Source organism: Eublepharis macularius, chromosome 3 (assembly GCF_028583425.1).
Source record: "Eublepharis macularius isolate TG4126 chromosome 3, MPM_Emac_v1.0, whole genome shotgun sequence".
NCBI classification, from domain to species: domain Eukaryota; kingdom Metazoa; phylum Chordata; class Lepidosauria; order Squamata; family Eublepharidae; genus Eublepharis; species Eublepharis macularius.
The window spans coordinates 163,660,602-163,676,350 of record NC_072792.1 but is presented as its reverse complement, the minus strand read 5'-3'; the positions used below and the strand labels follow the sequence as shown (position 1 = coordinate 163,676,350).

The following is a 15,749-nucleotide window of genomic DNA, read 5'->3' as shown; positions in this document are numbered from 1 at the left end:
GGCCCAAAATGAGATGGCTTGACTCAATAAAGCAGTCCTCCAGTTTGCAAGATCTGAGTAAGTCTTAATGATAGGATGTTTTAGATGTCTTTCATTCATTGGGTTGCTACGGAGCGAGATAATGGCACATTAAGTTGTTGGGAGCGACTTAATGGCACATAACACACAAACACATTTTACCATGAATGCTTTGAATTTTTTTTTGAAGCAGTTTCATAATTGCTTGACAAGTCACAAGGGTGCTGTAATTTACTGACCTGGAAAAAAATTAGGAGAGGAATCTATATAGGCCAGGGTTAGTGGGTTACAATAGCACTGACATTGTGAATTGGCTGTGAGTGGAGATTTTGCATAGAAGAGGTAGGAGTATTTGGTTATGAATATTCCCCTAACAGATACCACTAGTTTATAGATTCTAAATCCAGCCGAATACCATCCCATGTGGTCAGAAATAAGAATCATATGAAGATTTTGCAAAACATTTTAATAACTAAAAGAATAATCAAAGAAAATCTAATAAACACAAACCATATCATGACAAGGCAGAAGGAAAAAAGGAAGCGAGCTACTGATTACATGAGAAACTGATTGAACTAGCTGGTACTTGGTAACATTTGCTGAACTTGAAAGGAAGCTAATAATGCAAAGAGATTTAAAACCTTGTCAAACCACAAGCCATATGGTTTGGCAGGCATGTTCTCAACCAGAAACTAACCATTTTATAAAAAAACTTAAGTGACTTTTTTGAGTTCTGGCTTATATGTTGCTTTTTCTAATTTTATTTATAATCTTTTACTTTGTAAAATGAAATGTTTAAATGCTTTGTAAGTAATTACAGATGCCACTAAATTGCTTTATTATTAATCATTTGTAAAAGTTTGATAATTTTGTTTCTTCTGGAAGGTACAATGTGGGTCACTCAGTTCTCCTCCTTCCTGTGGGAGAGAAATATGGACAAAGGTAAAGAGTATTGCAGAAAGAAATAAGAACATGCCCATATAAATAATTGCAATGAAGATAATCTTGGTATTTGAGTTATCGAATCACAAGAACTTGACTTATGCAGAATCTGACTGCTGGTAAGCCACCCTTCCCAGCCCCAGCACCTGAGTGTATTGTGAAAATAATAATTACACTGATCTTGTTCACTGCTCTGAGTGGGGACTAATCTGTCTAGAAGAGCAGTATAAAAATACAGTTTTTATTATCAAGGTCAGGAGTCAGGACAGCCTATTCAGACTGGCAGTGGCTCCCCAGAGTTCCAAATAATGGCTTTTCATATCACCTGGCCCCTTGAATTGGGGATGTCAAGGACTGAACCTGGGACCTTCTGCACACAACGCTGATGAACTACCACTGAGCCACATCCAAACCCCAGTAGAGTTAAGTAAACTTCCCTAATTTATGCTTTCTAATTGGATAGGTTTTTCTGTCTTAATCTGCTGCTTTGTTATTCCTATGGGGCTGTTGTTTATATATACAAGTTAAATGGATCTTGGCTTTTATTACTTTATAAATCGTAATATTCTTAGCAGCTTTGAGAGTTCTTCAAAGCGATCTTTAGCTGGGCAAACATGTTGAAAGGAAATCTGGTACACAAATTACAAGCCTCATCCATTAATGGGTTAAACCAGAAATCCTACCTTTAAAATCAAATTTGTAGTATTTCCATGAAATGCAGATATTCCTGAACTCAGGTTACATTGAATTGGAAAATGTTTCCCACAGCCTTCCTATTCATTATAAAGCTGTGGTTATTCATGTGATGTATGTTCCACATTCAGCCTCTAGAGAGTTGTGGTTGTTTCTGTCTGTGTTATCTCAGAACCATTCCTTTGGGGTAGCTGTGTGTCGGTTTCCAGACAACACATGAAGTGCAAGTAGGGTTGGTAGTTCATGTTTCACCTGGGACTTGTATTAAAAACCATGTGGGTGTGTGTGCAGATGAGTGGGTGACTGGTGAGGGCAAATCAGCTGTTTTCCAGAAAATTACAGAAATGGGCCTCCCTCTTCCCCCACCCCTTCTATAATTTTCTGCAAAACTGGGGTAAAGGGGCTTCTTCTTCCGATTGTGTCTGAAGAACTGAGCTCTGTCTCATGAAAGCTTATACTGGAATAACTTGGTCTTTAAGCTGCTACTGTTGTTTAGCGCAGGACAAAGCTGGGTAGCAAGCAATGTGTTTGCTTAGTAAAGGAGACATTACTTCCAAACTGTGTCTGAATCCAATGCCATGAGCTGTGACTCTCTTAAGCTTATGCTGGAATCTAAATTGTTAGTCTCACGGTGACCCTGGGCTCTGGTTTTACCTAGTCATGGGTGCTTCAGTTCTTGTAAATGGAACTTTTAGTAGGGTTGCCAGGTGAAGGATATTGGGAGTGAGGACGTGGCTGAGGCAGCATTGTGAGCATGATGATGTCACTTCTAGTGAAGTCCTGGCAGTAGCTCTAGGAATCACTGGAAACTCTATGGGTTTGCCATAGAATAAAGCCATGGAGTTTCCAATTATTCCTAGAGCTATGGCCATCTTTCCTGGGTTTTCCTTGGAAGTGACTTCATCATTCTTCAGACTCCAGTGAGTTTTTAAATTTTTACTCTTGCTGCTGTTTGGAATAGTGGACAATGGGAAGTTGTGGTAAGTGACTCCCCACCCTGACCGAGGGCTTGGTAGCCCTAACCTTCAGACATAACCATTCCTAAACCACAAAGTTGTTTTACTCAGGATGGCAATTTTCCTGAATTGTCAGTGATTCCCTGACGCATTTCTAGAAACAGAATGCGCCGACTCATTGTCCGGCAATTCTTCTCTGCCTTGTGCAGACATTCAACTGCTGGAGATGAGATCCTTTCTCCTCTTGAGTAGTTTTTGCTTTCCTTACTATTGATGTGTTTTTAAAGGCACAGAACGCTAAACAGGTGCTTTAATGAGTTCCCATAAATTAATTTGAATTATAGAACCCCCTATTTCATTTATTAAAAGAAAAATAATGTTGACAATGGAATTACCATATAATGCCTGAATTCCTCGCCTATCATCAGCAGAAAGACGGAAGTTATTTGGATGTACATAACTGTAAGTAGGATACATCAAAGCTCCTTGGACATTTGAATGATCCAGTCCCAAGGAATGACCAAATTCATGTGCAGCAACAAGGAAAAGATTGGTTTCTGCAACACAGGAAAAAAGTAGTAAAGGACTAGTACGTAACAAAAAGGACATATGGAAACTTGGTAGTTCCCTGCTGTAATGAAATCTGTTGGATTCAGACGGCCTTTCCAATTATAATATACAATGCTAAATATTTATCCCATGTTGCCCCGAGGGGTACATGATGGCATACATACACACCCCACCTAGTTTATCTTTACCTTGTGAAATAGGTTAACCTGACAGCTAGTGACTGGTTACATAATGAGCTTGGTTGTTCTGGGGATTTGTTGGTTTTGTGGTTCAAAAGACTGACCTCTAAGATTTCAATAGGCAATAGGTAGTTGTCAAGACCGAGTCAGTTTCTTGGCCTGTTCAAACATTGGTTCAGGCTCTTTGGCCTAGTTAGACGCCAAGAAAATGCAGCCAGGATGACACTGCAAGTTCCCAGATAGATAAGAGAGAGGTGGAGCTAGCTAGCCACAGGTACTTCAAGGGACAGAGAGCAGAAGGGAGTTTCACACTCAGCATTCCATCTCATTAATGCACAATCCTCTGGAAGTGGAGTGATTTGTTCCCATTTGTGCAGATGTGCTGACTGCTGGGGTGTGTCATCACAAAGTGAGCCACTCACTGATTGGTCCAGCTGGTCAGGCCACACTGGGGGCAGGTAGCTTTAGAGACTGAATCATTCTAGTTACATCCTTGCTACTGGTGACATCCTTCCTAAGAGTGGAAATACATGTTATGAAGTACCTGGGGACACTCAAGTGCAAGATTTTATGTGTGGTCCTCAATTCACATGCAGGCTCTCTCTTGCTTGGTACATGTGCATGCCGCTTTGTTGGGACCTCCCTTTATGTGATTGCATTTGAATAAGAGTATGGACACTACTGCCGAGTCGGGGTGGGGGTGGAGGTGGTAGAGTGCCAATTCAGTTTTGCTTCCACTGTGAGAACTCTCAGGGATGGACACTGTAGATCAAGACCTGTAGGCTCTTCTGACTTGCCAACTTGCAATTATTAAAGGTGTGAGAAAGTGTCAAAATCTGCATTTCAGTGAATGAATGTGGAAGGTGGGGGAAACTGGGTATTTGGCAGTTGTAATCAGAGAATTCCCTTTTCAAAGATTAACTATAGAGGTAGCAAAGAAAGGCATAGCCAGAGCTGTTTCTTTATAGAAATGCAATGCAATCATTTGTATCAATTTTGATTCACATTGTTATTGGAAGGGAAAAATGGAAAACACTAGTGCCTCACACTAAATTAAAAAAACAGCAAGGGAGCCTGGGATATGTTTAGTAGTTGAGGAGGAACTGATATAGAATGTGTGAATGTACTTAACATGGATCAAATGGAAGTATGACTGTGTGAGAGAGTGTATGGGAAATTGGAGGGGGAACATATGAAATGAAGAAAAACAATAACAAGCTAAATAACTATCCTAATAATACTCCACAGGCTTTCAGTCCTAAACCAGCTGTTGCCTTTCAACTAGAGCACAACTGCTAGATCTAAAATCTGGCCTCAGGACAGCAGGCCTGCTAGTTACTGAAAATGCTTAAAAATCCTGTCTTCTTTAAAGCTATTATTCATCATGATGGGGAAAACAGACTGGCATAGTATTGAGAACAGCATAGAATCTGGTATTAACTGAAATTATTCCTGAGATGAGGAATATAATCACAGATCTAGAATCTGGCCTCAGAACAGCAGGCCTGCTAGTTATTGAAAACCACAGAGGTAAACTTGGCCTCCTCTAGACAAGACCTGCTGTAATTTGGAAACACTTATGGTAGACCTGGCCTCTGGAGAATGTCACATTTGGTTCTGAGAATCTTTATCACCTAGTCTTGTTTTCTGCTTTCAGCACTTGACTAGCACTATAGCTTTGTGGTTTAAATTTCCATGTAGTAGTGTAAATGCTAAACTGAATGAATATTTGGCAGTATTATGAATCAGGTTTCATAGAGGTGATTCAGTACTTTTAATTTCTATAGAACATCTTTACCTTTGTTGTAATCGGACCACTGTTCACCCTCATCGAAGTGGGCATCTCCCCCAATGCCTCGTCCAGGGCCAAAAGCATGAGCCAGGACTCCACCTTTTCCATCAAAAGGATGTTTGTCACCATGGGCTGAATTGAAAAGGAAAAATCATCCATTGGAATATTACGCCCAATAATTTTTTACCGTTTGTTTGTATGGTAAAAAGTTAATTTTTCTAATGGACTTTTAAAAAGTCTAGAATAGATATTTCTGCAATACTTTTCAAGGAATTATGGATGGCAAAAAAATATGAACATACTGTTTAAAACATTTCTTGTCTACACGCAACTTACCTTCAGTTATTCAAGGAAGACTTATGTGGTGTAGTGGCAGCTGCAGCCAAAGCAATTTTTTTTAAAAAAATCTACACAGTCAATTGGATCCCCAGTGGCCAATCAGGAGCCCTATTGGGCAAAAGACCTATCAGGCTCTACCCACTTTCTAAAAACACTTGGTGGGTGCCAGGAAAGACATTGGTAGGAGCCATGGTGCCCGCAGGCACCATGTTGGAAATCGTTGGCTGACCTTTAGCTGTTTCTTAAGCAGCTAAATATGGATGTCAGTAGTTAACTCTTACTAGAAATTTGAAGATTTATTTCTCACTGTTCTTTTGAATTTTCTCCTACAGGATCCCATATGTTCACAGTTGTGAGGCCATGCCATGCACTGAGTGTGGTAAGATGACCCCACTACATATATGACAATCAAGTTCTTTTCTTCTTACTGTGGCCCCTCTTTCATATTTTATGGAAATGGCATGGTAGCCACTTCCCATGGGTTCTTCCTATGTCCCTCTAGAAATGTAGGTGGAGACTCAATGTAGGTGGGCAATGAAATAGTTGCTTGCCATGTGGATGTTTGGATGGGAGGACTGGCGTGGTAACAGAATGTTCCTGAAGTGGGGGATTAAATAGAAGAAAGTCAATTGAAATTCAGCATGACTTGGTTGAGTAGGGCCAATTGATGCTTGTCATTCAGACACAGGGAGAATTTGGCCAGGTGTAGAAACTGTCGCTGTGCTTGGATCTTCAGATTTACTAGTGGAGATTACAATAAACTTTACAAACATATGTGCCATCAATTCATAGCCGACCTATGTTGACCCCAGTAACGGGCTTTCAAAGCAACAGATGAATGGAAGTGGTTTGCCATTGCCTGCCTCTGCACAGCAACCCTGAATTTCTTCATCGATCTCCAATCCAAGTTCTGACCAGGGCCAAACTTGCTTAGCTTCTGAGATCTGATGAAACCAGGCTGTATCATGCAGCCTTCCCTCACACATAGTAAAATTTTGGCTCCGAATAAACCAGGGAAAGCCATGTTAACTGGCCCTGTCTGTGTAGTCCCTTCATTCCCAAAGACTCTTCAGTAGGATGGAAGAAATGCTGCAGAAAATGAGAGGAAACAACTGTTGCACACCCACAGCTATACAGCCCTCCTCTCAGAGGTCCCAAGAGGTCCAGGCCACTTCTAGCTGAGACCCTTAGTGATAATAAACATTTAAAAACAGACAACACATGAAAACCGAATAAGGCCACCAAAATGAGAGAGACATAATCTGATTATTTTGGCGTGATAGGGATGTGTATAAAAACAAAGTGAGAAACTTATCAAATGCCAAAAAACCATCAAGTGTCTAAATCTGAGCCCCCCTTGAACTTGAGAACCAGGTCAAATGGCCCTATCTTCCTGCTCCCTCTGTGATTGGCTCTGCAGGCCTGACTGGCCCTGCACTGTTGCAATTCATAGTGCTGGTTGGACTCACAAAAACAAGTGGGTGGGGTTTTCCTATCAATCATGGCCATTACAGTCAACTGGGGCTTCTTGATATACAAACAGTTTCCCTCAGCAGCCATTTCCAACTGACTGTATCAAAGAGAGAGGGGAGACTGAGATGCCCACTCCACTGGCCAGCCTGAGACCTCTTGTCATTGGGAATGTTCCTTCCTAGTTATTTTGAACTGCTTTGGGTGTAATAGCAGAAAGATGGTATGTAAATAAATGCAAATTAGAAACATAAATGGCTGTGTTTAGTCAGCTGTGAAACACCATTCACCTGCAGGTCCCCACAAGGTTTTTCCAAAAGGAATTGTAAGATTCTTAAATTAATGTGAGCAGTTTTTAAAAAATAAGTGTGAATATTTTAGTTGCTTAATTAATTTGTAAAATAATTATCATGCTGGCTGAAGCAGGTAATAAACCAAATAAGTGATTCCATGGATCCTTACCACCGGATGTAAAAAAGATTTCGATATCAGCATGTCTTCTTGTTCTTGTGAATCTCAAGGGAGTTACATCGCTCCAGACCTTGAATGCCCTCGCTATGGCTGCATCCACTTTGGGTCTCGGCAGGTCAGGGGTGTAGTTATTAATCCTGTGGGATAAAAAGTAGAATTTAATAATAGCAATGATGTTGCTTAGTAAATAGCATGGACTGTTTGGTATTTATTAAAATGCTGAATCTCAACCAACCTGTAAGCTAAGGATCTCTTGCGCCATCTTGGTTTTCCTGGAAAAAATGTATAGTTCGTGTCAGGCACTCCACACCTAGGTTGGTGCATAACCTCTAAAGTGCGTTCATCTACTTTTCCTGTTACAGTCAACTGGAAGAACTCCTGCATTTCTTTGATCCGTTCTTCCAAGGTCTTGATTTCGTTATTCAAGGATGGATAGAAATTGTCAAGGTAAGCCTGGATGATTGACAAGAAAAAAATGTATTTCAGAAATTTGTATTCAGAAAATCTCTGTTGCTTTTAATTCTAGGCTGTTACAACTTACCAAGAAGAAGACAGAAGACAATAAAATGCAAAGTTTAAAAGTACAGAACCTGAGACATAACCATTAACACTATTAAACAGTAGAACCCAAATTTACTAAATTTAAAAAGATAAAACAAGTGTGAGACTGCTTCACATCCTGTTAGTCAACTAGACATTCCAGAGATTGAAAAGGAGCTAAATCTCTTAAGGCAGCAATATAGAAAATCACATGTCCTGGCCTGCTTCTGTGCCTTTAAAGCAGAAATTTAAAAAAATCAGGCTTTTCACAGCATGGCAGTAAGATATTCCCACAAGTGTGCTTTTCCTAAATGTGTATGGGTACAACAGGCCCAGAGCTTGCCTCTCTAAATAGCCTCAGAAGTACTTATTTATTTACTCAGTCAGCACAGTGCAGGGAGAGACACTGCAGACACCCATGCCCTTTTTTTACTCCGCCCTTCCACCCCCATGACAGGGGCTCCAAAAGAAGCAGATACTCTCACTCGGCATCTCCCTGTAAAGGCAACAGTAGCCTTGCATGGCACCTTGTCTGTTAAGAAAATTAGAAAATACATAAGTAAGGCAAGATTATCTTCTTTCTCCTCCAGAGATTACAGATCTATAGAGTTAAAAAGGAAGTGGTCAGAACTTTGGAGGGGAACAGGTTAATAAATGGGCTCAGGGTAGGCTGTTCATTGACAGAACTGAGGATACTCCATCTCAACATGCCTTCCTCTCAGGAGGCTTTCTTTTCTACACTTTCAAAACATTCAGGAGTTTCTTCAGCTGCTCTCTTGGTTCACTCTTTGTTCATTCCTTTCCCAGCATCCTTTGATGCATCTTTTGGGTAACAATTTTTTGGAAAAAACCTCCCCCACCCACTGTTTCAGGAAGAATGCCTAGCATTTATTTTATTCATTAATTTGCTTTTTTTTTTTTTTAAAAAAAAAGGCCAGGCTGTACTCCCAAATGTGTAAATTATCTACCCGGGAAAGAAAAAAAAGTCAGGAGCCAGTATTGTACTTTGCTCTGCCCCCATCCATCCTGAAGCTTGAAGATTCTTTGTGTTCTGATCAGGGAAATGATGCAGAAGGGAAGAGCTGGACCCCTGTTTGGGAAATAGGGCTCAGTGGTAGAGCATTTGGGTTTCAGGTTCAATCCTCAGCATCTCCAGTTAAAGGCATTGGGTCATAGGTGGTGTGAAAGGCCTTGACATGATACGCTACAGAGAAGCTGCCAGTCCCAGTAAACAATACTGATCCTAAAAGACTATTTGTGTGTCTCCGTATAAGGCAGCTTCATGAATCTGTGTACATTTCTCCAGCTCCATAGCCCCCATCCATATTGCCCTCCTACCCCCTATGGCTGCTTTTTGCAACTAAATATATGTTTTTGAGGATCTTCATTAAGAACTCTGTAAGACTATTATTATCCTCATGTGTAATGGCCTGGTACACAGAGATACTTTGCTCCAAGACAACCAAGTAAATTTACATCTGCAGCAACATTTGACCTGGAGATTGTTCAGCTTATAGCTCATACTCTTAACTAATGACTATAGTGTTGCAGATCTCTTGCTAGCCTAATACTTTTACTGTTTGATATATACCCAAATTGCACTCTCTCTATATCTGTTTTTGGATATTGTGCAATTGCATTTTCAGTAATAATAATATACAAGAAGAACCCCTACATTGCATACTGCCTACAGATCCCATTCAAAGAAGCACAATAATGAAAATGTTTCTTTCCAAAATATTATTTGGCATTACCCAGTTTGTTGGTTACATACCTCCATAAATTCCAGATCCCCATTGCTTGTTTCTGTGTGTTCAACTATTACCGGGAGGGCCAGGCTGCAAGGCAGTAAAATTACAAGGCAGGGAAGGATATGCCTCATTGTTGATGCTGCCACTGTCTACTAGAAGAAGAAAGGATTTGGCTTCCCATTTCTTGCAACCCAAGAGAACGAGCTTATATAAGCCTCAGACAGTGGCATGTTGTGAAAATCCACTGATGACTCAATTTATGGCTTTTTGCATTTTTTTTTAGACGTTTCACAGAAATTTCCTTCAACTACAACATCAATTGCATCCCATATTTATTATGAGGAAACATTAAATGCTGTCTTTGCTTTTGTTGTTGACGTTTCCAGCAATACAACAAATTTAGAGTTCATTTGTTACCTACCCACCCACTTTTTCTTTAAACTGCTCACTTCATTTGTTCAGACAACACGACTAAGAAAGCTGGCTTCTCTAAATCCAGCCACCACTGTACAACTCCATCTTTGTTATTTGTCCAAACCTTTTCTCGTAGAGACTCATGGCAACATTATCCCCTAAGCTGATGTAAATGTTTTCAAAACCCCAGAATGCCTTGAAGTTGCTTTACTCTTGTTTTGTTCAAATCATGTCTCTGGACAGTCCCATTTCTTTCTGGGCTACATCCAACCTAAGATGTTGTTGTGAACCAGTGGCCACCATACCTCACATCACCTTCCATTTTTGATTGACATTGTTCAGTGTTTCTGCCATAGTGTGCCTCCGATTCGACTGGTTCACACACACACACAAATGTAGAAATTCAACAGAATGCCTTGCTCAACTTCTTATGTGTATGTTCAATATGCATGGCACTTAACATGCCTATTTCCTTTCTTGTTCCATTTGTTTGTCGTTGCCAGGCATAAGTGTCCTCTCTGTCAGCCAACATGTTGTCTTTCTTTGGATTCCTCCGGTATAAACTCACTCATTTTCAACCATCATCAATATTCTAAAATATTATTGTTCTAAAATACCAATGTTTTCTTCACAGAAAAAAATATTGCATGTTGGGGAACTTTCCTTCATTGATTTTTTCATGATATTCATTGTCAAATTCTCCTCAAATGCTTATCCCGAAAATCTATATATCTAGGAAGATTAACAGTTTCTAACCCTAATGATAGTTGACACACTTGTGCCTATGTATCCTAGCTCTTGTTATAACATTTTTAAAATGCCATATTTGAAAAAAAAGTACATTGGAAGTGTACTTCCCTTGGCATTTCTTATATAGTTCTTCATAAGACTGAACCATATCAAATTTAACCTAACCACAAAATGTGTTAATTTTCAACTTTCCTAGATACTGAAAACTCCCATGCCATATTCACTATTAAACCAAGCATTAAATGTGATTGAGGTGGTTGGATATTGTCTAGGCTTAGGCTTGGATCTCACAAAAAATCGTTCCTGATTGGAGGATTTGTATCACTGAGCCTGTCTTGCCCTACCCTTCACTGCTGCCCCACCTACCTTCCCAGTATTGCTTTTGGGGTCATCAGAACTTTCTCTTGAAACCAAACCCATCCAAAATACTAGGCTAACAGGGCAAGTATGATAAATTGGGTTCTCTCTCTCTCTTTCACACTGGCACAGGCAGTCAGGCACCCTACACCCTGTCCTTCTTGGAGACCTTTCCAAAAGTTTATAACAAGAACAAAAAGAAGACATTATTCTTTTCTGGTGACAAGTATTAGTGGTGAGTAGAAATTGTATGTCTGAGACTGGAGAATCCTGGAAGTACTTGTATACATGCTTTGTAAAGATTCATGATTGTTAACAGGACAGAATGTATCAGACAGAAAAAAATCCTTTCAAAACTCATATAGCCCACACAGTACTAGTACCCCCAAATATGGACATATATTTAAAACCAGACAAGCTGGTAGGTATCTTGAAGAATATTCTGTTTCTGACCGTTGATGGGGATCAGTTGACCGTGGCTGACTCAGTTAAGAGCCTAGGGGTTATACTAGACCAAGCACTGCTACCAGAGAAGCAAGTAAATGCAGCTGCAAAAAAGACCTTCTCCCGACTCAGACTAGACTGGAAGATGTCCCCCTACTTTGGCACGGCAGATCTGGCCATCTGGATTCATGGCAGAGTAACATTGAGGATAGACTACTGCAGTGCACTCTACATAGGTCTCCCCTCAAAGTTGACTCGGAGACTCCAGCTAGTGTAGAATGCTGCAGCTTATTTACTCTCAGGAGCTAGATGGAGCATGTGTATCACTCCCATTCTGCTGTCACTCCATTGGCTGCCCCTCAGTTACCAAGCTCAATTCGAGATCATAACTATCGCATTCAAATCCCTACATGGTCTTGGCCTATCATATCTGTGCAACTGCCTCTTTGTCTATGTTCTGCCATGACAGCTTTGCTGATCTGAACAGGGCCCTCGGCAGAGACCACCCTGCAGTTGGGCAAAATCAACAGCTGCTCACACATGTGCTTCTCTGTGGTAGCCCCACCTTATGGAATGGCCTGCCTGAGGAGGTCAGGAAAGAACCCACTTTCCTAGCTTTCCACAAAGTATTCAAAACTGATTTATTCTGGAGGACTTTGTATCCACCTTATAGGGCTGTGTCATAAGAAATAGCTCAGAGAGATACCTTGGTAGAGACAGGAACTATAGACTATGCTATTGGGTACTGTCTGCTGATACAGATATGCTTCCACATTGCTAAACATGTTAATTAGTTACACTTTGGTTAAGAAAGATTTCATTCCTGTGTTTGACTTTATGCTTGATTTCAAATTTTCTGCTATTGCACCCTGTTATATCTGCTCGATGAAAGTCCTAACTGATGTTCACTGTTGTATTTTGCTCAGTGAATGCCCTAGCTGTTGATTATATTGTATTGCACTGTTTAATCTGCCTTAGGTCTCAGAGAGAAAGGCAGACTACAAACAAACAAACAAACAAACAAACAAACAAACAAACAAACAAACAAACAAACAAACAAACAAACAAACAAACAAACAAACAAACAAACAAACAAACAAACAAACAAAGAGGAGGCCAGAGCCCAACAGCTTCTCCAACCCCCTTCTGACTGGCTGTTCAACACAAGGCAGCAAATATCTCATCAAGAGCCAAACTGAGTATGAAGTTTCTTAGTCTATGGGGCCCATCCTGTTGGTTGCTGGTTTACAGCAATGTTTGAATTCTTGGGAATTTTGCAACCCAACATAATATGAAAGTCAACCAGGTGTTGAGCCAATGTGTGCATTACAAAATAAACTTTATTTAATAATCTGAGTGTTTCATAAATTACTTAGAATTGTTGTTGCCTAGGGTGTCTCCCCAGCTAGAAAGTTTGTGCATACTGAAGCTGTATGTGCCTGTAAAATAGCTCCATGGTCCTGTTCAAACAACTTGGCGACCAGGTGTATCAGGAGCATTGCAGGTAGCATGTGTTCAAGATAAACATGGCTGTTAGACATTCACTTCACATGGATATAGCATCTGAAAAGGGCAAATGAACATATAAGATGGAGGTAGTAATCCTGAATAGACATGGGCACAAACGGAAAAAAACCCCAAACACCCTGTTCGTCCTTCGGTGCCATTCACAAACAACGAACAACTGAACATGGAGGAACATGAACTATTCCTGGACAAGTTTGTTGTTTGTTGTTCGAGGGGGCCAGAACCACCCCACCACCCCAAACCCTCCAATTAGCCCCCCTTCCCTCAAACGCACTTACTTGGCCCTTTAAAGATCCCTTTAAACTATCAGCTGGCAGGTGGCAGCAGGGAATTCCCCCTGCCCGACTGCCAGCTGATAGTTTAAAGGGCGGGAGAGCAGTTGCACAGCCAGGCTGCCTGCCGAGTGCGAGAGAGGTGGGGAGATTCTCCACGTCCCTCTTGCACCCAGAAGAATCTTCCCAAAGTCCAATACCCACCAAATTTACAGGGGATATAGTCCCCACTGTCCTCTGAAGACTGCCCCCCCCAGTTTCAGAGAGATTGCAGCCCAGGAAAGGCATGATCCATGTGTCCCCCCTCCTTTGCTGTCATTTTCTGTTCACAGTGGCAAAAACGGAATTGTATGTTGGAAGGCAGCTACTTTGAGGGGTTACAAACTCACCTTCCTAATGTCCAATACCCACCAAATTTGCAGGGGACATAGTCCTCACTTTCCTCTGAAGACCCCCCCCCCCAAGTTTCAGAGAGATTGCACCCTGGAAAAGCATGATCCATGGCTCTCCCCCTTTAGTCCCACTGTCCTCCGAAGACCCCCCAAGTTTCAGAGAGATTGCAGCCCGGGAAAGGCATGATCCATGGGTCCTTCCCTTTGTTGTCATTTTCTGTTCACAGTGGCAAAAACGGGACTCCCTGGTGGAAGCTACTTTGAGGGGTCACAAACTGACCTTCCCAATGTCCAATACCCACCAAATTTGCAAGGGACACAGTCCTCACTGTCCTCCGAAGACCCCCCAAGTTTCAGAGAGATTGCACCCCAGGAAAGGCATGATCCACGGGTCTCCCCCTTTGTTGCATTTTCTCTTCACAAAATGGGACTCTCTGCTGGAAGTACTTTGAAGGGTTAAAGCCAGAAGGAAAGCCAGAAGGAGTTCAGACAGTCCCTCCCTCTGGTTGCCAAGGGGATTGATTGCAGCAGAGCTGCGGAACAAGGCTTTTAATGACCACTTGTTCGTTTAGGATGGAGCCTCACGAACCTCTTGCTCGTGAACAGCAGATTGGGGTGTTCCTGGTTTTTTTCCGTTCATAATGCTGTTCGTGCCCATGTCTAATCCTGAACACATTTACTTGAGATTACATCCCTTTGGGCTTCGTGCATGGGATCAAGCCACATAATGCTTGCATTCTCTCTTACGTTTCAGTCCTGAATGCTAGTCTTTTCTGCATGATCGGCTTACCAGTCTTTTTGTGAATTTGACTTAAATTCCTCAGTCATGTGCTCCACCATTTCATTTAAAAGTGCCACACAATGTTTTCTCTTTCTGGCATTAGCCAAGCGTATACCAGGTAAGAGCTCTGTGGCAGATTTAGTCTCACCCACTCCAGTAGTTGCTGAGACAATAAGATTTTTTTTCAGCTGAATGCAAAAAGAATTATCATGACAATTTTGAAGTGTGATTTGCTCTAGAACATGCATTGCAGGCCTGCTGAATTTGTGTGGGGGGCGGAATTGTTGCTGTAGCATAGCTGCTGTTGCGTAGTGGTTAAGTGGCTGGGCAGCAAATCAGCTTTCTGCTGGTTTGATTCCCATGACTGCCATGAGTTCTGCAAGTGGCCTTGGGCAAGCCACTCCTCTCAGCCCCAGCTTCCTAGCTGTCTCATGGGGATAATAATAACACTAACTTTGTTCACCTGTCTGAGTGGGGCACTAATCTGTCTAGAAGAGCAGGATATGAGCCCAGTGATGTTATTATTAGTTTAAAAATCACACCTGCTGTTCCCCCTATGTAAACATTCCTGCTGAAAGAGATTTAGTATTTGAAAGTGATGTCAGCATCCACAGTGGTCAAGTTGGCGTCTGCCCAGATTTTTTATGGAAGCAAAAGTGGTTGAGCACACTCTCTGTAAACCTTCTGTTCCCATAAGGGGAAAAAACCCAGCACTTTGGACAGCCCAAGCATGGACAGTCTTCAGGCAAGACATCTAGGCTTTGTAGTTGCACCTCCCCTGCCCCAAAATGAGACGAAACTGGTGTAAGAACAGGCAGGACGCTGGCAAGTTTCCAGAGTGGCTCCTGTGAACCGCAGCTCTTTTGTATTCCTAGCAGAGGGCTTCATTGTTTTTTCTGTCATTTTGTTGCTGTCCTGCAGTGTCCCCCTGCGATCACCTGTTCTGTAATGTGTTTGAATATGTCTGTGTTGTGGTGAGATACAGGGCCAAGCTACACATGACGAATGACACTTGAACGGCAAGTGGATTGAGTGGAGGGCAAGTGAACAGGGAGAAATACACTTGCTGTTCAAGTGTCATTCGTCATGTG

General features: G+C 41.5%; 1 protein-coding gene across 1 annotated transcript; it reads right to left on the bottom strand.

Annotated features, from left to right (window-relative positions):
* Positions 1-535: 535 nt before the first annotated feature.
* On the bottom strand, positions 536-9,881 carry LOC129326073 (macrophage metalloelastase-like). Its single transcript, XM_054974172.1, has 6 exons — positions 9,745-9,881; positions 7,666-7,883; positions 7,422-7,567; positions 5,157-5,282; positions 3,005-3,166; positions 536-935 (listed from the first exon to the last, which is right to left on the bottom strand). The coding sequence occupies exons 1-6, from the start codon at positions 9,850-9,852 to the stop codon at positions 916-918; spliced, it is 780 nt and encodes a 259-aa protein (XP_054830147.1). The 5' UTR covers positions 9,853-9,881; the 3' UTR covers positions 536-915.
* Positions 9,882-15,749: the final 5,868 nt, after the last annotated feature.

Bases quoted from the DNA above. Each gene is read 5' to 3' on its own strand.
- LOC129326073 (XM_054974172.1), bottom strand. From the start codon at position 9,852: ATGAGGCATATCCTTCCCTGCCTTGTAATTTTACTGCCTTGCAGCCTG. The intron at 5,283-7,421 runs GTAAGGATCCAT...TTTTCAATTCAG, and splicing joins AATCTTTTTTACATCCGGTG to CCCATGGTGACAAACATCCT. The intron at 3,167-5,156 runs GTAAAGATGTTC...CCTGTGTTGCAG, and splicing joins GTGGTCCGATTACAACAAAG to AAACCAATCTTTTCCTTGTT.